The sequence below is a fragment of the Globicephala melas genome, chromosome 9 (assembly GCF_963455315.2).
Source record: "Globicephala melas chromosome 9, mGloMel1.2, whole genome shotgun sequence".
Taxonomy (NCBI): Eukaryota; Metazoa; Chordata; class Mammalia; order Artiodactyla; family Delphinidae; genus Globicephala; species Globicephala melas.
The window spans coordinates 10,960,288-10,985,653 of record NC_083322.1 but is presented as its reverse complement, the minus strand read 5'-3'; the positions used below and the strand labels follow the sequence as shown (position 1 = coordinate 10,985,653).

The following is a 25,366-nucleotide window of genomic DNA, read 5'->3' as shown; positions in this document are numbered from 1 at the left end:
ATCCATTTACATTTAAGGTAATTATCGATATGTATGTTCCTATTACGATTTTCTTAACTGTTTTGGATTTATTATTGTAGGTCTTTTCCTTCTCTTGTGTTTCCTGCCTAGAGAAGTTCCTTTAGCATTTGTTGTAAAGCTGGTTTGGTGGTGCTGAATTCTCTTAACTTTTGCTTGTCTGTAAAGGTTTTAATTTCTCCATCAAATCTGAATGAGATCCTTGCTGGGTAAAGGAATCTTGGTTGTAAGTTTTTCTCCTTCATCACTTTAAATATGTCCTGCCACTCCCTTCTGGCTTGCAGAGTTTCTACTGAAAGATCAGCTGTTAAACTTATGGGGATTCCCTTGTATGTTATTTGTTGCTTTTCCCTTGTTGATTTTAATTTTTTTTCTTTGTATTTAATTTTTGATAGTTTGATTAATATGTGTCTTGGCATGTTTCTCCTTGGATTTATCCTGTATGGGACTCTCTGTGTTTCCTGGACTTAATTGACTATTTCCTTTCCCATGTTAGAAAAGTTTTCAACTATAATCTCTTCAAATATTTTCTCAGTCCCTTTCTTTTTCTCTTCTTCTGGGACCCCTATAATTCGAATGTTGGTGTGTTTAATGTTGTCCCTGAGGTCTCTGTGACTGTCCTCAATTGTTTTCATTCTTTTTTCTTTATTCTGTTCTGCAGTAGTTATTTCCACTATTTTATCTCTAGGTCACTTATGCATTCTTCTGCCTCAGTTATTCTGCTATTGATCCCTTGTAGAGAATTTTTAATTTCATTTATTGTGTTGTTCATCATTGTTTGTTTGCTCTTTAGTTCTTCTAGGTCCTTTTTAAATGTTTCTTTATTTTCTCCATTCTATTTCCAAGATTTTGGATCCTCTTTACTGTCATTATTCTGAATTCTTTTTCAGGTAGACTGCCTATTTCCTCTTCATTTGTTAGGTCTGGTGGGTTTTTCCTTGCTCCTTCATCTGCTGTGTGTTTCTCTGTCTTCTCATTTTGCTTAACTTTCTGTGTTTGGAGTCTCCTTTTCGCAGGTTGCAGTTGCATAGTTTCCTTTGTTTTTGGTGTCTGTCCCTGGTGACTAAGGTTGGTTCAGTGGGTTGTGTAGGCTTCCTGGTGCAGGGGACTAGTGCCTGTGTTCTGGTGGATGAGGCTGGATCTTGTTTTTCTGGAGGGCAGATCCACGTCTGGTGGTGTGTTTGGGGGTGTCTGTGGCCTTATTATTATTTTAGGCAGCCTCTCTGCTAATGGATGGGGTTGTGTTCCTGTCTTGCTAGTTGTTTGGCATAGGGTGTCTTACACTATAGCTTGCTGGGTGTTGAGTGGAGCTGGGTCTTGGCGTTGAGATGGAGATCTCTGGGAGATTTTCGCCATTTGATATTATGTGGAGCTGGAGGTCTGTGGTGGACCAATGTCCTGAACTTGGCTCTCCCACCTCAGTGGCACAGCCCTGACGCCTGGCTGAAGCACCAAGAGCCCGTCCTCCACATGGCTCAGAATAAAAGGGCGAAAAATAAAAGAGAGAAAGAAAGAAGAAGATAAAATAAAATAAAGTTATTAAAATGAAAATATATATATATATATATATATATATATATATATATCTCGTTGCTCCCAAAGTCCAGCTCTCCAATTTGGGATGATTTCTTGTCTGTTCACGTATTCCACAGATGCAGGGTACATCACGTTGATTGTGGAGATTTAATCCGCTGCTCCTGAGGCTGCTGGGAGAGATTTCCCTTTCTCTTCTGTGTTCGCACAGCTCCCAGGGTTCAGCTTTGGATTTGGACCCGCCTCTGCGTGTAGGTCGTCTGAGGGCATATGTTCTTTGCTCAGACAGGACGGGGTTAAAGGAGCCCCTGATTCGGGGGCTCTGGCTCACTCAGGCCGGGGGGGATGGAGGGGCAAGGAGTGCGGGGCGGGCCTGCGGTGGCAGAGGCTGGTGTGACGTTGCACCAGCCTGAGGCGCGCCGTGCGTTCTTCCGGAGGAGTTGACCCCGGATCCTGGGACCCTGGCAGTGGCGGGCTGCACAGGCTCTCTGGAAGGGAGGTGTGGATAGTGACCTGTGCTCGCACACAGGCTTCTTGGTGGTGGCAGCAGTAGCCTTAGCGTCTCATGCCCGTCTCTGGGGTCCACGCTGTTAGCCGTGGTTCGCGCCCGTCTCTGGAGCTTCTTTAAGCAGCGCTCTTAATCCCCTCTCCTCGCGCACCAGGAAACAAAGAGGCAAGAAAAAGCCTCTTGCCTCTTCGGCAGGTCCAGACTTTTTCCTGGACTCCCTCCCGGCTAGCCGTGGTGCACTAGACTCTTCAGGCTGTGTTCACGCCGCCAACCCCAGTCCTCTGCGCTCCGACCGAAGCCCGAGCCTCAGCTCCCAGCCCCGCCCGCCCCGGCCGGGGAGCAGACAAGCATCTCGGGCTGGTGAGTGCCGATCGGCACCGATCCTCTGTGCGGGAATCTCTCCACTTTGCCCTCCGCACCACTGTGGCTGCGCTCTCCTCCGTGGTTCCGAAGCTTCCCCCCTCCGCCACCCGCAGTCTCCGCCCGCGAAGGGGCTCCTAGTGTGTGGAAACCTTTCCTCCTTCACAGCTCCCTCCCACTGGTGCAGGTCCTGTCCTTTTTCTTTTGTCTCTGTTTTTCCTTTTTTCTTTTGCCCTACCGAGGTACGTGGGGAGTTTCTTGCCTTTTGGGAGGTCTGAGGTCTTCTGCCAGCGTTCAGTAGGTGTTCTGTAGGAGTTGTTCCACATGTAGATGTATTTCTGATGTATTTGTGGGGAGGAAGGTGATCTCTGCGTCTTACTCTTCCACCGTCTTGAAGCTCCTCTTGATGCTCATAGATTTTGAAATCAGGGAACTCTTTACGGAATTCAGTGTTGATCACACAATTTTGGGAATGTGCCTATGACTGTCATTTTTTATTTCTACAAAGTGACTTTGTAAAGAGATACTGTCCAGATTATTCTCATCAAGTGGTTTCCCCAAACTTAATTTTTCTAGGAATAAATAAATTAAACCATACATATCTAAAACTAATTATAGGAACCCCTGCAAGAAATATTTATTTGCTCACATGGATTGTAAGTTCAAGGAAAGAGATAAGTCCATGTTTCAATCTTGTTTTATAAGCTAAGATAAATTTTTCCCTTGGAAGATAGGAAAAAAGTTATTATAATCATCTTAAGAATATTCATATACAAACTTTATATATATATATATACAATCTTTATATAAATCTATATATGTATATAACTTATGTATGTGTATACACACATTTATTTGGATGTATCTGGAAGTAGAATCCATAGGTCATTGTTATGCATATGTTTGAAAACAGTATATAGTTCTAGAGTTTTCCAAAATGGTTGCATTAAATTACATTCTCATCAGTAATGTATCCCTGGTTTGTACACTTGCCAAGGCCTCGTAGTTTCAAACTTGTGAATTTTAGCCATTCCTTGTGAGTTTTATTTTTATTTCTTTGGTGACCTAGGAAATTTAGTATCTCTTAATATCTTAATGTGCTGTGGGTTATTTAGATGATTTTTCATGTGAAATGTAAGTTCAAGTATTTTGCCCAGTTGAAATTGGATTATCTATCTTTTCATTAATGAGTTGCAGAAATTCTTTTATATTCTGAATATGAGCCCTGAATTTATTATACATGTTATATATATTTCCTTCTATTCTGTGGATTGTGTTTTCACTCTCTTATTTATGTCTCTAGATAAATAGCAGTGTATTTCTTAGTTTTATAAATCTTTTATGCTGTTTCAGTTCCACTAACTCCCAGGTCATAACTATATGCCATTGTTTAATATTCTACAAAGCTTGTTTTTATCTTTCATACTTAGATCTATTACCTACCTGTTTTGCTTTAGTTTCTTCACGCAGATAGCCAATTGATCCAGCATTATTATTGAAAACACCACTGCCTTTCCAGTGTGCTTGTGGGGTGATGGCATGTGCATGTCTGTATTTCTGGTTTAACCATGCTATTTCACAAGTCTATTTACTTATCTTTGTCCCATTACAGCATTGACTGACTGTATAAAGTCACTGTAACTCTATAGGTCTCAGTATTTCATAGAGTATGTCCTTTTCCTTCATTTTGCTTCAACATTGACTTGACTCTTCTTGATATTTCATAATTTCTCATGAAACTTATAAATAAGATTATTCAATTTCCGCACATAAAAAAACCTTCCTTAATTTCTGATTTAGATTTCATTGAACCTATAGATTAATTTGGAGAGATCTATAATCTTTACAAAACATTCATTCCATAAAATGTTATGCATCTTCCAGATTTTTAGAAATTTGCTTATTTGGTAAAATAGAGTATCTACAGAGATTTTAATATTTTCAACATGCATAAGCGTGTTGTCAGTAAAAACTGAAATTTATTTTTTGAATTATTTTATTGAAGTATAGTTGATTCACAATGTTAGTTTCAGGTGTACAACACAGTGATTCAATATTTTTATAGATTATACATCATTTAAAGTTATAAAATATTGGCTGTATTCCCTGTTCTGTACAATATATCCTTGTAGCTTATTTACTCTACACATAGTAGTTTGCACTTACTAATTTCCTACCCCTATCTCGCCCCTCCCCCCTTCCCTAATCCATCCTTTATTTAGAATGGTCTTAAATAAAGTTTACATGTGGCTAGAAGGGTGTATTGGTTACACCTTAATTGGCACAGAAAATGAAATTTCAGTCTTTAATGTTTGTAAACCATATACTTCAATTTTCAACCCTTTATTTTGACTTTCCACTTCAAAATGTGGAGATTAGTTTTCTTATTATTCCTTCTCGTAATTCTTCTCCCGTACTAGCTCACACTTGTTGAGTGCCTATTTTATCTAGAATTCTGCAAGTTATTATATGAGACATAAAGCATGTACATGACATAGTACCCACTCATGAGGCTGTTACAACCATTTAAGTCATCTCACTTAAAATAAATGACAGTTGGTATTAACCCCACCTCATCTTGATTTTTTACATTGATCTTCCTAGTGAGATTATGACTCTTTTTACTGTCATAATTGTCCAAGCCTGTTACATTAATCTATGCTTCATAGTAATCTCCTCTAATTGCCTGGGACAGAGAAAGATACTCTTGGTGGTAGGAAATTTTGGAGGTAATGGATATGTTTGTAACAGATTATGGTGATGGTTTCATTGGTAATACTTATTTCCAAGGTCATCAACTTGTATACATTACGTAAGTGCAGCTTTTTATATGCCAATCATAACTCAAAATGTTTAAAGAATAAGACCCTCTTAATAGACTTCTTGTCACATAGACATTTAGTGATGAGAGGAATAAGCAAGACTGCCGTCTTTCTTTGTACACTAATTGATTACGGGCATACAAGAAAATCCCTCGAATGAGGAGCCTTATGTCTTCACTGCTCTCTAGGACACCCCTTCACGCTTATATAATGAGATTAGTGAATAAGCATAGTGTGTAGCCATACTAGTACTTTTGAATGACCCATATGCATTTTCCAGCTCAATATATGCCTGCTTCAAAATTTACATTTGCCTAAACCTGATATTCTTCACAGGGATATATAATTTCCAGAATATTTTAATTACTAATTACTTCCAAAGTATACTTCCATAAGTCCAAAAGTATGAATTAAAACTATATGTATCATCTATCTTAAGAGATTTATGTCATATCATCTGAGAATACGTTAGTTTTGTAGAAACCATGCTTTGGCCATGAGTGATCAAAGTCACATCACAGTTTGCAATATTTTGTATTTAAAAGCCATGGTGTTAATTATATTAAAATATTATTTAACTTGTGATGACTATATTGGTAAAGACATCTCTGTGTGGTGTATGGTGTAGGTCTTAAATGTCAAGTCATTCCTTCTTGTCATTCATCTAGGAAACAGGAGTGTCTCTTCAAGCCCCAAAGTGAAATTAAGAAGAAACAATAGGTTAGAAGCAATGTGAGAAATTTGTAGGGTAGGGTTAATTAAATCAAATTATGTAAAAAGACGTCTAGGGGGGAAACGCTAAATAGTGGGTGTTGAGATAGTTACTTCCACATGGAACCATTTGGATCCTGGGCAGTAAGAAACACAGACAAATACGATTTTAATCATAAATTTGTAATCAGAGTAGATAGCTCAAGGTTATGTGTAGACTAAGAGGACAGATTTAACCCAGTAAACAAGAAGCTACATCTTTTGTAGTCAGATGATACTTAGACTTCATGAAGTTGCACTTTCCATGAACTATTCTTGTTCTTCCTTGGGATTTACTATGAAGCTGAGATGAGGATGAACCTAAGGAACTGCATTTTATACCAGGTTTGACTAAATTGTATTAAAGTGTAAGAGTCAACATGATAGGGCTTCCCTGGTGGCACAGTGGTTGAGAGTCCACCTGCCGATGCAGGGGACACGGGTTCGTGCCCCGGTCCGGGAAGATCCCACATGCCGCGGAGCGGCTGGGCCCGTGAGCCATGGCCGCTGAGCCTGCACGTCAGGAGCCTGTGCTCTGCAACGTGAGAGGCCACAACAGTGAGAGGCCCGCGTACGCAAAAAAAAAAAAAAAGAGTCAACATGATAAAAGTAGAAAGGTTGAAGTGGGACAGCTTCATCGGAAAGCTGAACTTGAGATTAGAGTCATGATTGTTAAATTAGAAATCTTTTACCATTTAATGGTTTCTTGCAGTGATGATGTTTTTTGATTTTTTTGGGCTTGTTTGCTTTTTATAGACGATGATGGTGGTGGATATAGATAAAAAGATGATAGGTGGAGAAAGAGAGGGATATTTGACTGAGAACTTCCGTGTCTAGGAGTATACGACAAGAAAATAATAAAAGATACACAAAAATATATGTATAAAATTTAATCAATGGCATTACAGTACATACGACCTAGTTAGAAGGTAATGTATTAAATCAGTTTAAATATTTGTATGCAATAAAATAGTATGCAAATGTTTAAAGTATATTGTATGGAAATATTTTGACATAGAAGATGTACATAATATTTAAATGAAAGAATAATGTTTATATAATTTTAAGTATATGAAAATATAAGTAGAGTGAATAGTGGAAAACTATATGTACAAGTTATTAGCAATGATCACTGTTGGCCATAGATTTCACATATGTATTATCTCTTAAGCCTTTTATTGAATGTTGTGTTTCTCTAAGACTTAGGAAAACTTGATGTCAAAATCTCATGAGGTAGATGCCACTTTGTTCACACAATGAACCAGACTACTGAAACTTTATTAAGTGTAAAATTTCTAAGAGCCTATAATTAGCTAAATACAAAGAAAAACAAAAAGTATAAACAAGATAATTTTGAATTCTAAATGTACTTTTGCCTAAAAAAACTACCATATAATATTGATATCATTTTCTTTAACGGTAATGTTATATTAGTGGTGTTTTCCAAAAGAAGTCAGTAAGGGTGTATTAGGATTAGGCAAGTGAAGTTGAGAATCCATTAACCCCTGAACAACTTAGGTACTCTCCCAAATTATATACGCTCTCTATTAAATGAAGATATTAGCAATTTGGCAACAATCCTGATAAAAATATTACTTTACGTCCAATAAATCCAGATACTGCTTTGAAAATATGATTCTTCAGTAAGGAACCAAATATTTTTGGTGAAATAACTGATTCCAAGCTGAAGTGAGAAATCTACAAGATGGGTATGGATAATTTGTTAAGCCAGCAGGAAGAAAGTACTTAAAATTATGAATTAATAACTCTATAATGGAGATAACTTGGAGACACCACCTTACCCAAGTAATCCACATTAGCATCACCTATATTGAGAGTAATTAACAGTATCTCTGTATTCATGAGAGGCTTTAAGATTAAGAAGGATATATTTTTTGCTACCAAAAATTTATAATCTGAACTTAAAACATGGACAATCGATGGAAAACCCCAATTGAGAGACATTATACAAAACAAGAACTAATCCCCGTCAAAAATATCAGTGTCAAGGAAGGAAAGACTGAATAACGATTTCAGATTAGAGGAGGTAAGATATTTTATTATTTTATTAGATTTCAATCTTGGACCAGAGGGGCTGAAAATGCTATACCTAGAATAGTGAATCATGTTAATATCTCCTGATTTTGGTAATTATACTGAAAATAAAGTAGTGAATATCCTTGTTCTTGGAAATAATAAACAGTTTAGGGATAAGCTGGCCTTATGGTTGCACTTAACTCTTACGTGGTCCAGAGAAATTAACAAAATATATACAGAGAAAAAGAAATGATAAAGCAAACATGAAAAAAATTGGTAAAGTGTATATACTAGTATTGTTTATAATTCCTGATACTTATCTGAAATTTTGAATTACATTAGAATAAAAGGTAAGAAAAACAAAAAGGCAGAGAAATATTGAAGAAAAATTCAGTGGAGTAGGGACAAGCATAGAAGCCTACTCCGAATTCACTTCAGATAAATAACTCCAGTTTTCATTGTTATCCAGCTCTGACCTTTCCACCACACTTTAGTCCTTTACAGACTGTCATTAAGATTGGAGGCGGGGGGGCTTCCCTGGTGGCGCAGTGGTTGAGAGTCCGCCTGCCAATGCAGGGGACACGGGTTTGAGCCCTGGTCCGGGAAGATCCCACATGCCGCGGAGCAACTAAGCCTGTGTGCCACAACTACTGAGCCTGCACCGTAGAGCCTGAAGCCTGTGCACCTAGAGCCCGTGCTCTGCAACAACAGAAGCCACCACAATGAGAAGCCCGTGCACCGCAATGATGAGTAGCCCCTGCTCACCGCAACGAGAGAAAAGCCCGCGCGCAGCAACGAGGACCCAACACAGCCATAAATAAATACATTTATATATAAAAAAACAAAACAAAATGGAGGGGAACCAATCATGGGTCACAGAATTCATCCTGGTGGGATTCCAGCTCAGTGAAGACATAGAATTTTTCCTCTTCGTTATCTTCTTCCTATTTTATATCTTCAACCTGCTGGCAAATGGCATGATCTTGGGACTCATTTGCCTAGACCCCAGGCTGCACTCCCCCATGTACTCCTTCCTTTCTCATCTGGCCATCACTGACGTATCCTATGCTTCCAGCAATTTACCCAATATGCTGGAAAACCTAGTGAAACACAAAAAAACTATCTCCTATTTCTCATGCACCAAGCAGATGGTTTTCTATTGGCCTTTGCTTCCGTAGAGCACCTGACTTTGGTGGTGATGTCCAGTGACAGGTATGTGGCGATCTGCCATTCCCTCCAGTACACTGTCATCATGAACTGGAGAGCGTGCACGTTCCTGGCCATCATTTGCTGGCCACGTGGATTTTCCCTGGCCCTAGTACAAGAAAGTCTCTTTCTAAGGCTGCCCTTCTGTGGGCCCCAGAAGGTGAACCACTTCTTCTGTGAAATCTGATCTGTCCTCAAAGTGACCTGTGGTGAAACCTGGATCAATGAAATTTTCCTCTTTGCTGACAGTGTGTTTATCTTAACTGTGCCCCTTTCCCTGCTTCTGGTCTCCTACGTGCGCATCCTCTGGGCCATCCCGAAGATCCAGTCAAAGGAGGGCTGCAAGAAAGCCTCTTCCACCTGCTCCTCCCACCTCTGTGTGGTTGGGTTCTACTTTGGCATCGCCATGATGGTTTATATGGTCCCTGGCAATAGTCAGTGAGAGGAGCAGCTGAAGATCCATTTCGTGTTTTACACTGTCTTCAACCCATTGCTCAACCCCCTCATCTACAGTGTAAGGGATGCTCAAGTGAAGGCTGCTTTCCACAGAGTATTGCAGAAAAGTAGAACAATTTGGCACAAGGCACAATTATAGCTTAGTGAATTTTTCCCCTAGAGCTCAAGAAAATTTTCTAACAAAATACATGACTTAAGGATGAGAATTATCTAAGAGTAACATCACAAAGATGAGAGACTAGGAATTCCCAAGCCCCCACTTCCTCCATGAAGATGACATAATATAGATCAAATTGCCTTTCTGAGAACACCAGAAACCACATAGGAGTTTGCAGCACCCCAGACTAGCACAAAGCCAAGAAGAGATAGAGTGAAGCTTTTAGGCAAATTTATGGCATTTTATTGCCATATCCACCTCGCCTCCCTGACCCACTGTGTTAGGATCTGGAGAAAATTCCCAACTCCCAGCTCTTTGTCAAGAGGGAAAGAGAAGAGTAGACCATGCCTACTACATTCTAGCTTTTCGGGTGGTGGTGGAGCCTGCGAGCATGATTTCTGTCATGCCTGACTCTGAGCCCTGATGGGAATGGGAATAATGGCAGTTTGGACTCCATGTTTCGACCACTGAGAAACATAGCAAGCACCCAAGTTTTTACAGTAATACAGAGATTTTTGAATTTTTACAATTCTAATAGATGTGCAGTGGTATCTCATTCTTGTTTTAATAGAAAATTCCCTGATGACGTGATGTTGAGTATGTTTGCAAGTGCTTCCTTGCCACCTGTATATCTTTTTTGGTGAGGTATCTCTACATTTTTGCCCATTTTTATGTAATAAACTTTATTTTTTAGAGTAATTTTAGATTCACAGCAAAATTAAGTGGCAAGTACAGAGATAACCAATATACCTCCTGCCTCCACACATGCAAAACCTCCCCCATTATCACCATCTCCCCACAGAGTGGCACCTTCATTATCATTCATCCACCTGCATTGACACATCATCACCCGAAGTCCACACCTTACATAAGTTTTCAATCATGGTGTTGTATATTCTCTATGTTTGCACGAGTGTATAATTATGTGCATCCACCGTCATACTATCATAAAGAGTAGTATCACTGCCCTAAAAAATCACCTCTTCTTCCTCCCTCATTACTAATCCCTGGCAACCACTGATCTCTTAATTGCCTCCATAGTTTTGGTTTTTCAGAATGTCATATAGTTAGAATTATAAAGTGTGTAGTTTTTTCACATTGACTCCCTTCACTCAGTCGTATGGATTTAAGTTTCTTCTATGTCTTTTTTTATACGCTTGATAGTTCATTTCTTTTTAGTGCAAAATAAGATTCTGTCGTCTTGATGCACCACAGTTTATCCATTTACCAACTGACAGACCACTTGAGTGCTTTCAAATTTAGGCAATTATGAATTTAACTGCTTTAAACATCTCTGTACAGGTTTTTATGTAAACTTACGTTTTCAGATCCTTTGGATAAATACCTAGTAGTGCAATTGGTATATCATAGATTAGAGTATGTTTATTTTTTTAAGAAGTTGTCAAACTGCCTTTCAAGGTGGCTGTACCATTTTGCAATGAATGAAACTGAATTCCCCCCAGCAATATATGAAAGTTCCTGTTGATTCACATCCAAATCAGTGTGTGGTGTTGTAAATATTCTGAATTTAGCCATTCTACTAGGCATGTAGTGATATTTCATTGTTGTTTTAATTTGCATTTCCCTGATGACAAAGATATGTGGCATCTTTTCATATGCTTATTTGCCATCTGTCTATCTCCTTTGAATAGATGTCTGTTAGGGTTTTGGCTTTAAGTGTTCTTTGTATATTTTGGAATCAAGTCATTTTTCCTATATGAGGAAAGATTGTCTCCAGTATGTGTATTGACTTTTTATATTCTTACCGGTACCTTTCACAGAGCAACAGTTTTTAAATTTAATTAAATACAATTTATCAACTTCATTTTTAGAGTTGTTGATTTTCAGTTCAGGGTTGTCATTTTGTATTTTGGAGGGAGGAAGAGTGGATACTTGTTCTAAATCTCTTATGTTTCACCCTGAGGCAAGACTTAACAGTGCATATTGAAAGCAGTAATCATATGAGTAAGGCTTACAAATAACTCTCCTACTCTACAGCACAGGAGCTCGGTAGACTGAATGATGCTTTTACATCCCTTATTAACTTACACGAAATTAGTAGTTGAATCTACAGCTGGGAACAGAGAAAGGGTGAATAAATGGCCAATTAAAGGAAATTTCTGAGAGCCTGAATTTGCCTATGTTTACTGGGAAATAAGTCCAAATGAGAAATAACAGATAAGGACTCTATCCCAATTATCCAGTAGGAGAAAAAAAAAGAACCAAACAAAATTAAGTGTTTATTGCCAGTAGGTGCGCTGCAAGAAACACTAAACAAAATATTTTTCCCACCTGAAAGAAACGCTCCCTGATGGTAATGGGCATAATTATTTTCTCTGAGATTTGAGGATACCTTCTCTTTGGTTTTCAGAAGTGTGACTATAATATCCCCAAGCGATGTTTTGGTTACACTTATCCTGCCTCTGATTTGCTGAGTTGTCTGCATTCATGGGATCATAACTTTTATCATGCTGGGAAATACTCCAAAATAATTCCCTCAAAGTTTGCGTTTGTGCCATTATAGTTTTTTAATTTTAATTTTATTGAGATATAATTGACATACAGCTCTGTGATATAGAGCATAATGATTTGACTTACATACAAAGTGAATTTTTTTTATCACAATAAGTTTAGTAAACATCCATCATCTCATAGAGATAAAAAATCGAAGAAACAGAAAAAAAATTTTTCCTTGTGATGGGAACTCTTAGAATTTACTCTCTGAACAACTTTCATATATACTATAGAGCAGTGTTAATTATATTTATTATATTGTACATTACATCCTTAGTACTTATTTATCCTAGAACCGGAAGTTTGTAACTTCTGACTGCCTTCACCCAATTCCCCCAGTCCCCACCAGCCCATATACGGTAACGACAAACCTGATCTCTTTTTCTATGAGTTTGGTTGCTTGGTTGTTTTTTTTTTTTTTTTTTTTTTTTTTGCGGTACGTGGGCCTCTCACTGTTGTGGCCTCTCACGTTGCGGAGCACAGGCTCCGGACGCGCAGGCTCAGCGGCCATGGCTCACGGGCCCAGCCGCTCCGCAGCATGTGGGATCCTCCTGGACCGGGGCACGAACCTGCGTCCCCTGCATCGGCAGGCGGACTCTCAACCACTGCGCCACCAGGGAAGCCCGGTTGGTTGGTTGTTTTTGAAGTATAATTGACCTATGACACTATGTTAGTTCCTGCTACACAACATAGAGACTTGATATTTCTATACATTTCAACATGTTCACCAGCCTAAGTCTAGTTATAATTTATCACTATACAAATACATTATATTGTTATTGACTATATCCCCACACTGTACATTTCGTATCATGAAGCATTTATTTTGCAACTGGAAGTTTGTACCTCTTAATCCCCTCCATCACTTATTTCTTTCCTCTTCCCTCCCTCCTTCCCCTCTGGCAACCGCCTGTTTTTTCTCTGTATCTATATCTCTGTTTCTGTTTTATGTTTATTCATTCGTTTTGTTTTTAAAATTCCACATATAAATGAGAACATGCAATATTTGTCCTTCTCTCTCTGACTTATTTCACTTAGCATAATAGCTCTAGTTCCATCCATGTTGTCAAAAATGGCAAGGTTTCATTCTTTCTTATGGCTGAGTAATATCCATTGTGTATATATACTATATCGCCTCTATCCATTCATCTCTTGATAGGCACTCAGGTTTCGTCCATATCTTGGCTATTGTAAATAATGGTGCTATGAACGTTGGTGTGCATGTCTTTTCAAATCAGTGTTTTTGTTTTCTTTGGATAAACATCCAGAGGTGGAATTGCTGGATCATTTGGTAGTTCGATTTTTTTTTTTTTAACATCTTTATTGGAGTATAATTGCTTTACAATGGTGTGTTATTTTCTGCTTTATAACAAAGTGAGTCAGCTATACATATACATATATCGCCATATCTCCTCCCTCTTGCATCTCCCTCCCACCCTCCCTATTCCACCCCTGTAGGTGGTCACAAAGCACTGAGCTGATCTCCCTGTGCTATGTGGCTGCTTCCCACTAGCTATCTATTTTACATTTGGTAGTATATATAAGTCCATGCCACTCTCTCACTTCATCCCAGCTTACCCTCCCCCCTACCCATGTCCTCAAGTCCATTCTCTATGTCTGCGTCTTTATTCCTGCCCCTAGGTTCTTCAGAACTTTTTTTTTTTTAGATTCCATATATATGTGTTAGCATACGGTATTTATTTTTCTCTGACTTCACTCTGTATGACAGTCTCTAGGTCCATCCACCTCACTACAAATAACTCAATTTCATTTCTTTTTATGGCTGAGTAATATTCCATCGTATATATGTGCCACATCTTCTTTATCCATTCATCTGTCGATGGACACTTAGGTTGCTTCCATGTCCTGGCTATTGTAAATAGAGCTGCAATGAACATTGTGGTACATGACTCTTTTTGAATTATGGGTTTCTCAGGGTTTGTGCCCAGTAGTGGGATTGCTGGGTCGTATGGTAGTTCTATTTTTAGTTTTTTGAGGAACCTCCATACTGTCCTCCATAGTGGTTGTATCAATCTACAAGAGTGTTCCCTTTTCTCCACACCCTCTCCAGCATTTATTATTTGTAGAGTTTTGATGATGGCATTCTGACTGGTGTGAGGTGATACCTCATTGTAGTTTTGATTTGCATTTCTCTAATGATTAGTGATGTTGAGCATCCTTTCATGGGTTTGTTGGCCATCTGTATATCTTCTTTGGAGAAATGTCTATTTAGGTCTTCTGCCCATTTTTGGATTGGGTTGTTTGTTTTTTGAGTATTGAGCTGCATGAGCCACTTATAAATTTTGGAGATTAATCCTTTGTCAGCTGCTTCATTTGCAAATATTTTCTCCCATTCTGAGGGTTGTCTTTTCGTCTTGTTTATGGTTGGTAGTTCTATTTTCAATTTTTTGAGAAGTCTCCCCATTGTTTTCCAGAATGGATATACAAATTTACATTCCCACCAACAGCGCACAAGCGTTCCCTTTTCTCCACATCCTCACCAACACTTGTTATTTCTTGTCATTTTGATAATAGCCATGCTAACACATTTGAGATGATCTCTCATTGTGGTTTTGATTTGCATTTCTCTGATGGTTAGTGATGTTGACCACCTTTTCATGTGCCTGTTGGCTGTCTGTATGTCTTCTTTGGAAAAAAGTCTATTCAGATCCTCTGCCTACTTTTTAATGAGGTTGTGTGATTTTTTGATGTTCAGTTGTACGAGTTTTTTGTATATTTTGAATATTAACCCATCATTGGATATATCATTTGAAAAATATTTTCTCCCATTTAGTACATTGCCTTTTCATTTTGTTGATAGTTTCCTTCACTGTGCAAATGATTTTTAGTTTGGTGCATTCCCATTTGTTTATTTTTGCCTTTGCTTCCCTTGACTGAGGGGACACATCCAAAAAAATCACTAAGACCATTGGTAAAGAGAGTACTGTTTTCTTCTAGAAGTTTTTTTTTTTTAACTGAAGTATAGTTGATTTATAATGCAATATTAATTTCAGGTGTAGAGCTTAGTGACTGAATATTTTTACAGATTCCATTAAAAGTTATTACAAGAAAATGGGTCTAATTACCTGTGCCATGCAATATATCCTTGTTGCCTATCTATTTTATATATAGTAGTTTGTATCTCTTGATCCCCTATTCATAATTTGCCCCCATCCTCTTTCCTCTCCTCCTTGATAACCACTAGTTTGTGTTCTATATCAGTGAGTCTGTTTTGGCTATGCACATACATTCGTTTGTATTGTTTTTTAGATTCCACGTAAGTGATATCATATGGTATTTGTCTTTCTCTGTCTAACTTACTTAACTAAGCATAATATTCTCTAGGTCTGTTCATGACACTGCAAATGGCAGAATTTCATTCTTTTTTATGGCTGAGTAATATTCCATTTTGTGTGTGTGTGTGTGTGTGTGTGTGTGTGTGTGTGTGTGTATACCATAACTTCTCTTCATTTGTCTGTCATTGGGCACTTGTGTTGCTTCTATATTTTGGCTATTGTAAACAATGCTGCTATTGGGGTACATGTTTCTTTTTGAATTAGTGTTTTCATTTTTCCCAGATATATACCCAGGATTGGAAATGCTGGATCACATGGTAGCTTTGTTTTTAGTTTTCTGAGGAAACTCCATACAGTTTTCTATGGTGGCTATACCAATTTACATTCCTACCAACAGTGTACAAATGTTCCCTTTTCTCCACATCCTCTCCATCATTTGTTATTTGTAGACGTTTTGATAATGGCCATTCCGACTGGTGTGAGGAAGTACCTCATTTTGGTTTAAATTTGCATTTCTCTAATAATTAGCAATGCCGAGCATCTTTTCATGAGCCTGTTAGCCATCTGTATGTCTTCTTTGAAAAAAATGTCTATTCAAGCCTTCTCCCCATTTCTTGATTGGGTTTTTGTTTTTGTTTTTTGGCGGTACACGGGCCTCTCACTGTTGTGGCTTCTCCCATTGCGGAGCACAGGCTCTGGACACGCAGGCTCAGCGGCCATGGCTCATGGGCCCAGCCGCTCTGCGGCATGTGGGATCTTCCTAGACCAGGACACGAACCCGTGTACCTTGCATCAGCAGGCGGACTCTCAACCACTGCACCACCAGGGAAGCCCGGGGTTGTTTGTTTTATTCATATTGACTTGTATGAATTGTTTATATATTTTGGATATTAACCCATATCAGTCATGGCATATGCAAATATTTTCTCCCATTCTGTAGGTTGTTTTTTCATTTTGTCCATGGTTTCCTTTGTTGTGCAAAAGCTTTTAAGTTTAATTAGGTCCATTTGTTTAATTTTGCTTTTATTTCCTTTGTATTAGGAGATAGATCCAAAAAATTATTGCTGTGATTTATGTCAGAGTGTATTCTGCCCGTGTTCTCTTCTAGGAGTTTTATGTTTTCAGGTCTTGCATTTAATTATGTAAGCCATTTTAAATGATTATTTTTGTACATGATGTGAGAGAGTAGTCCAGTTTGATTTTTTGCATGTAGCTCTTCAGTTTTCCCAACACCATTTACTGAAGAAACGGTCTTTTTCCCACTGTATATTCTTGCATCCTCTGTTGTAGATTAATTTCCCATAAAGTGTGAGTTTATTTCTGGGCTCTCTATTCTGTTCCATTGATGTATGTGTCTCTTTCTATGCCAGTACTATGCTCTTTTGATTATTGTAGCTTTGTAGTATAGTTTGAAGCCAGGGAGTGTGATAACTCCAGCTTTGTTCATCTTTCTTAAGATTGTTTCATTTATTTGGGGTGTTTTGTGTTCCTATACAAATTTTAGGAATATTTATCCTAGTCTGTGAAAACTTCCATTGATATTTTGATAGGAATTGCATTAAATCTGTAGATTGTCTTGTCTAGTGTGGACATTTTATTAATATTCTTCCAATTCATAAAAATGGTATATCTTTCCCTCTGTTTGTGTCATCTTCACTTTCTCTCATCAGTGTCTTACATTTTTCAAGTTTTGATGTGGTCCTCTTTGGGTTGATCCTGTGTGGTACCCTCTGTGCTTCCTGGATCTGAATGTCTATTTCCTTTCCCAGGTTAGGGATGTTTTTCAGCTATTACATCTTCAAATATGTTCTCTGCCCTTTCTCCCTTCTCTTTCTGGGACCTCTATAAGGTAAATGTTAGTACACTTGGTATTGTCCCAGAGGTCTCTTAATCTGTCCCCAATTCTTTTTATTCTTTTTCTTTTTTCTGTTCAGCTTCAGTAATTTCCACTGCTCTATCTTCCAGCTTGCTGATCCATTCCTCTGTGTCATGTACTCTACTATTGTTTCCTTCTAGTATATTTTTATTTCAGGTATTGTTTCTTCGTCTCTCTGTTTTTTCTTTATATATTTAACTTTTTGTTGAGAGCTTTTAACTTCTAACTCTGTTCATCTAATCTTTTATCAAGTTCTTTGAATATCTTTATGATCATCACCTTAAACTTTTTATTGAGTAGATTGCTTACCTCCACTTCACTTAGTTCTTCTGGCATTTTATCCTGTACCTTTGTTTGGGATCTATTTCTCTGTCACCTCCTTTTGCCTAATTTGCTGTTTTTATTTCTGTGTATTTGGTAGATGGTTATGTTTCCAACATTGGAGATGTGGCTTTTCTAGAAGATGTCCTATATGTCCCAGCAGCCCACTCCCCTCTGATCATCAGAGCTATGTGCTCTAGGGATGCCCCTATGTAGGTTGCATGGGTCCTTCTGTTGTGGCCGGCTGACTACTGTAAGTCATCTGGTAGGCATAGCTGACCCCCAGTAGGTTGGGTGCTAGACCCGGCTTTGTGCAGAGGCTACCAACTGCTGATAGGCAGGACTGGTCAGGAGGTGGCTAGCTGCCAAGCACCAAGGGATCCTTAAGCTAGTGCTGGCCCACTGGTGGGTAGAAACAGGTTCCAGTGTGGGTGGTTGTGGAGCCACAGTCCTGTATATAGTGTCAGCATGCTTATCAGTAGGGCCAGCTCCAACATGATTGGCTGTGGGGTTAAACATGTCTCAGAGCTGTCATTGGTCTGCTGGTGGATGGGGCTGGGGTCCTGGGGTTGATGCCTGCACACTGGTGGGTGGGGCTGTTTCTAGGGCTAATGCCAGGTTGTTGGGGTGTGGGACCAGGTCCTGGGCCCTCTGGTGGACAGGGCTGAGTCCCAGGGTGGCAGTGGGCTCAGAGAGTCGTAAGGCAGTCAGCCTGCTCATGAGTGGCCCGGTGTCCCTGCCTGGCCTGCTGCTTGGCCCTGAGGCATCTAAGGATGGTGGGCACAGGCAGGTAGGCAGGGCCAGTGCCAAAACTAATAAGCTAGAGAGAGGATTCCAACATGGTGCTTGCCAGCACCAGTGTCCTCGTGAAAGAATAAGCTCCCCGAAATGGCTGCTGCTAGTGTCTACGTCCCCAGGGTCAGCTCCATTTGCCTCCTGCCTTTCCAGGAATTGTTCCAAGATTAGCATGTGAGTCTGACCCAGGATCCTTTCAAATTACTGCTTTTGCCCTGAGTCACAGAGCTTGTGAGGTTTTGCGTGTTCCCATTAAGAGTTAAGTCTGTATTTCCTACAAACCTCCAGCTCTCCCAAAATTTAGCCCTGCTGGCTTTCAAAGCCAAATATTCCGGGCTTGTCTTCCTGGTGTAGGAACCCAGGCTGGAGAGTAGCTTGATGTAGGGCTCAGACCCCTTGCTTCTTAGGGAGAAATTCTGCAGTTGTAATTATCCTCCTACTTGTGGGTCACCCGCCCAGTGGTCTAAATCTTGACTCTACCTTGTCCCAGCCCCTCCTACTTATCTCATTGTGGTTCCTTCTTTATAGCTTTTGTTGTAGAAGATCTTTGCTGCTAGTCTTCTGATCCTTCTCATCAACAGTTGCTCTGTAAATACTTACAACTTTGGTGTGGCATGGGAAGCGGTGAGCTCTGGGTCTTCCTCCACCAACTTGACCACTCCTTTACCATTTTATTTGGCTTTTCTCTTGAGTATGGTTAGCTTTTTTTACCCACATCCCCATATATTTTTCAGACTCTGCTCCATTTTTTCATTACTTTTCTTTTAATGCTTTGATTTGAATGTTTTTTGTTATCTCCATTTGAATTCATTGATCCTGCTCATGACTCTGTCTAGTCTGTTATTAAATCCACACATTGTTTTCTTAATTTCACATATTATTATTTACTCCTTAAGAATGAATATCTGATTATTTCTGTAGATTCTAATTCTTCACTGAAATATTATTTTTTTAAATGTTGTGTATCTTTGTTCCCATTTTCTCTGATATAAATAACAGTTATTTTGAAGTCTTATAGCTTCAATGTCTGGTATATCTGAGACCTCTTTTGTTGGCTCTTTTATCTCTTGGTAATTGATATATTTTTCCTGCTTTTTTATATTTGGAATGGTAAATTACAAAGGCTATAGACTATGTTATTATCATATAAAGATTAATGAGACTTTGATTTTATCCTTAAAGGCAATTAAATTTGTTGAAGATTACCTTACTCCTTTTAGAGCTTGGTTTTAGATTTGTTAAGACATGTGTATTTCAGTTACATTTTTGCAAGTTAGGACTTGAGAAATGCCTAAGAAAACGTCCGGCACTTTGTGGAATCCTTTTCTACATAAACTTCTCTCTATAATTTCATCCCCTAAAATCCCAGCTTTCTTATTAACCCATAACTCCAATCTCTGTTGGAGATTTCAGCTCTCTGCTTGGCATCCATTTTCTTGAGCACTGTTTGAAAAATACCTCCTGAAAGAAAGTCTATGTGAATGTGAGGCTTATTTGTACTTCCTTTTAAACAAGTATTGCAGCCTTGTCCTGCCCATCTACTTGTAAAACACACTCATTCAAAGCCTAAACTCACTTCTGATTGCATTAACAACTTGATTCTCAACAAATCATTAGGTGTTGGGGGAAAATTCTGTCCCCTGAAAATGTAAATGTTGAAGTTTCAACCATCAGTACTTCACAATGTGACTGTACTTAAGACTGCATATTTAAAAGGTCATTAAGTTAAAATGAGGTCTTTAGCAGGGGCATCAATGTGATATGACTGGTATCCTTTTAGAAGAGGTGACTAGGATGCAGACATACACAGAAGGAAAACCATGTAAAGTCACAGTGAAAAGATTACCATCTGCAAGCCAGAGAGAGTCTTCAGAAGAAACCAACCCCATTGAATCCTTGATCTTGGACATCTAGCCACTAGGACAATAAAAAAATATATTTCTCTTATTTTTTTATTTTTATTTTTTTTGTGGTATGCGGGCCTCTCACTGTTGTGGCCTCTCCCGTTGCGGAGCACAGGCTCCAGACGCGCAGGCTCAGCGGCCATGGCTCACAGGCCCAGCCGCTCCACGGCATGTGGGATCTTCCCGGACCAGGGCACGAACCAACGTTCCCTGCATCAGCAGGCGGACTCTCAACCACTGCGCCACCAGGGAAGCCCTGTTCCTCTTATTGAAAGCATGGAGTCTGAGGTATTTTGATATGGATCCCCAAGAAAATTAACACTTTAGTTCAGAGTTATGAGAAATAATCAATAAATGTCAGTTAAAAGAGTGCCAAGTAATGCCATATGGAAATCAGTTATCAAATAGATTATTTAAAAAGCTATTAGAAAAGTCTCCACCATGAAAATTTTTTTCAAGTTTGGGAACAAATTTCTATCTCTTAATTGTAAGTCTTAATAATGAGATCTTCCAGAAAATAAGGTCATCCTTTGAATAAAAGCACAAAAATATTTACAGTTTAACTCTCACAGTCACATCAGAATTCCTTATTAAGTTTCCCAAGCCTACAGTTCTTTGAAATCCATTAAAAGGAGCACATAATCAAATTTTACCTTAAAATTAATTAAAACCATGGGGAAATAAATACCATTTTGTGGACAAAGTGTGTGTGTGTGTGTGTGTGTGTGTGTGTGTGTGTGTGTGTGTGTGTGTATGTATTCTTCAAACCACAAACCAAGCTAATGATTAGATTGATTTAAAAGAGCAAAAGACATCTGTATGCTAAATCTTTCCCAAATTTGTGTCATAAACATTGACAGTGGAACAGTGCAATACATTTTGGCCTGAAATGAAAGAAGTCATTAGGACTACAGAACCTAGCTCTCAGGCAGGAGTATGTAATGTGAAAGTCTAGAAAAGTTTCTTCAAATTAATGTAAGTTTATATAGTGTAAAGAATAGTTTATGTTATCACTGCATAGACAAAAAATATACGTTTCCTTCAAAAAAAAAAAAGCACTAGTCAGTGGGAATAAATGAGTAAAGCCCTCCAAAATTCTCTGCAAAAGCAAAAGCACACTGACAAAATTTGTCAAAATCATCTTTTTCAAAACCCAGGAAATGAAAGGCTTGCAAAAATCTGATGAGTGTTCATCCAAGAAGAACTGCTGACCTAGTTAAGAACAGTGAGGTCTGCAGGGTTTTAACTTCTCTGTTCTCATCATCCACACCCCAGCTCTGTGGTTCCCTAGAAAACAAACAGCCCTGCAATCACAGTGAAAACCAACATCCTTACAGCCTCTGGAAGCTGTAGCCAGGGTTGGAGGACCAAATAAACCTATGACATATCGAAAGGAAATGGCAGTTGCAGTATAAATTTTGATGTTAAGATTAGAACCTAGACCATAGATCCTACACTCTTAAACTCTAACATAAATTGTGGAATCATGACTAAATTTTGTAATCAACATCTGAGAATACAACTAATATTTTTAGGTGTAATTAACAGTATAAAAATATATGTAAACAGACAAAAATCACCAAAGACAGCTAGGATAAGAAGAAAATAAAGAGAAGTTTAAGTATATAAAAGTGCATTTAAAAATATATATATATATTTTCTAATCATATCTATTATAAACCAGGCAGTCTCTTAACAACAAGAGAGAGTAATGCACGAGAGAAAACCTTGTAATTGGCTCCTTGTAGGTGGCTTTAGGGCATTGGAATTACTCTAGGAGACAGGAAGTCAAAGGACCTGCTGATTCACTCTGATGTGCAGTAGATAAACATTTATTCTGGACCACTGCATTTTGGGAAGAGGCCTGGCTTCAATATTAATTTTTGTGTTATCGACATATGAAATGTGTTGAAATCCCTGGGATTCATGAGGTCCTGTAGAAAGTGAACAGAAACAAAGAATAAACCCTGACCAATACCAGTGTTTCTAGATCCGAAGAGGGACATGAAGATCCAGCAATGGAGTCTGAGAAGGACCAACCATAAAGGTAGAAAGACCACTGGCGGTGGGGGGGGGGGGCACAGTATCATGACAGTGAAGTGAAGAAATGTTGCAAAGAGAGAGAGCAATTGTGTCAAATGCCGCCGGCAGGTCAAGTCGGATGACAACAGAACTGATCATTGGATCTAGCAAATAGATGATTGGTGTCTTTAAAATAAAGAGTTTCGGATTCTGACTGAATGTGTTCAAGTCAAAATAGGAGCAGAAACTTTAGAGACAGAAACTGCTGGAGAGAAACTCTTGAGTAGGCAAGAGGGATGGGATTCATAGCATGAGTTGTAGGTTGGCATTGGCTGGGGGAAAAACCTCATAACTCAATAGTAAGAGCAGAGAAGTTGAGATAAATGCACAAATTCAGTAACTCATTCAGTGTGTTAATTAGGATTGTACAAATTGTCATCTGATTGCTTCCATGTTCTCAGTTGCTCTCACTCACTAGCTGAGACAATGGGTGGAGGGAGTTATGGGAGGTTTAAAGAAAGAGAAAATAAGAAAAAAATCACTTGGGAGAAGACTAGGGAAATATAGTATGGTTTCTGGGAGCATCAAGGCCTAAAGTGACGTGTAAACTCATGAATGTGTTATCTGAATCGTCACGTCTGTGTGTTGTCCTGTGGCTCTCTGTATGCAGGCAAAGCCATCCACCGACTAATTTCAATGCTTACAATACTATGCTTACAACACAGAGATCACAGTGGCCTCTCTAAATATGGGAGATATATTTAGGGAAAATATGTTTTTGAAATGGACAAATACTGAAGGAGCAGCTTAAAGCAGGAAAGCATTTAGGCAATAGGATTCAGTCTACATGCGTTTCCAAGTGATGATTAATATTTGCAATGGAAAATTTTGATAATTATTGCACTTTTCGACAGATTGTTCACTCCCTGAAAAAGATACAGTCCTTTGAGGGGCTGCCTTAATTAGCTCCATGGGCATTGTATTTATTACATCATGAAGCTTTTCAAAAGTAGGATATAGATACAGGAACAATGTCAAGATCAAGGAAATAATACTTTCATATCCTTGGGAGTTGTACTATGGGACATAATAAAGAATGACTTATCTCTAAAGTTTTTATACTAGGATCCTCTTGAATACAGACATCTTTGCCATTCTTCCTGTGTTCTTCCTTCTGTCCATAAGTAGGTGCATATGCGTGTGTGCATGCACACACACACACACACACACACACACAGATGCACACACACTCAGGGATAACATAGCTGGAGGTCCAAGAGGGGAGGGGAAGGTTTTGCGGTTTTGCACTACTTTGTAGGAAAGATGGAGAATGATGAGAAGACACTTAGTAATTTGTTCCCTGGTCTCCACAGGTATGTCTCTGGGGAATGGGTTGGTTTTAGGTGATCAGACTATAAAGCCCTCACATCTACAACCTCCTGAGAACCCCCTGAGTCCTGTCCTCCCCATCAGGCAGAAAAGGTATCTGGGATTCATAATCCACTGTACTAGCTTCAGGAAGCAGGTGACTCAACTCCAACCATTCCCCATCTCTGTGAGTTTTCCTGTACGTTCAAGCCCAATTTGAGAAAAATACCAGAAATAGGACAACCCCCTTTGTACAAATTATTATTTTTACAATGGTTAATGATTTACAGAAATGCAGGACAGAAGGATGGCAGAAGTCATCAGGTTTAGGAAGAAGAAAAAGGCACCTTTGTGAGACCCCTTTCTTGCACTGTGCCTGGGGTCTCAGAGTAACATCTGATACCCATGCTGTCTAAACATAGGTTTCTTATTCCTCTTTGTCAGGGCCCCTCCCCAGTCACACTTACAGGAAGGGGCTGGTGAAACTCAGTGTCCCTGAGTCGTGGTATCAACCTAAAAGGGACATAAAAGCCATGCTGTTGCCTCTCCTTACAGATGATGAAGCTGGAGATGTCGTGTGATTTGTCCTTCACTATCTTTCATTTCTTTCTCTGCTGAGGCCATCTGTTCCTACTACATCCTGGAAATGTCCTCCTGCCAGGGAAGTGAGAACTCTGGAGTTCCTTTCTTTGCTGCCCAGTGGGGAGAAATTTTTAAATTTACCAAATTTTACCAAATGCAAAAATGAAAGAGCTAAATGCACAACTTCAGTAACTCATTCAGTGTGTTCATTAGGATTGTACAAATTGTCATCTGATTGCTTCCATGTTCACAGTTACTCTCACTCACTAGCTGAGACAATGGGTGGAAGGAGTTAAAGGAGTAAAATTAAATTAAATTTTACCAAATGCAAAAATAAAATCAAGAGAACCCTGTCAGTGTTTGTAATGTTACAGTGAGGCATAGGATTCCTACTACCTTCCTCTAAACTGCAATCATTTACTTACTTTCATCCATATTTCTGCATTATAATACTTAAGATTCAAGTTACTACTTATGAGGCTAACAGAGTTTTCATGTTCATAGTAATCTGACTTCTGCTGTATAATATTGATGGTTGGCTAACAGCAAATTACTGGAGAAGCATTCTAGGTACCCCTGACCTGAGCTTGTAAGCTGTCAGAGTCCATTGAGCTAGTATGAGGTGTTGGACCAAAGGGCTTCACTTCTGGGAAGTCAGGGAAAGCAGTGATTAGTCTCTGTAGACACCAGGTAAGATGGGAAAAGTTCTACGACAAATGATTATCATACAGCCCTATGATAATCGTCATGTAATGTTTATTAATGCTGCTTATCCTTTTCTTACTAAATAAACATTTCTAAGTATATATTAAAATTAAGTAGAAATTTAAATATATTAATT

General features: G+C 38.9%; 1 protein-coding gene across 1 annotated transcript in view; it reads left to right on the top strand.

Annotated features, from left to right (window-relative positions):
* Window positions 1-9,829, top strand: part of OR6B1 (olfactory receptor family 6 subfamily B member 1) — an 87,182-nt gene extending 77,353 nt beyond the window's left edge. Inside the window, 2 exon segments of the mRNA XM_060305240.1 lie at window positions 8,880-9,186; window positions 9,189-9,829. Of these exon segments, the coding sequence (XP_060161223.1) occupies window positions 8,880-9,186; window positions 9,189-9,829 (948 nt within the window).
* Window positions 9,830-25,366: the final 15,537 nt, after the last annotated feature.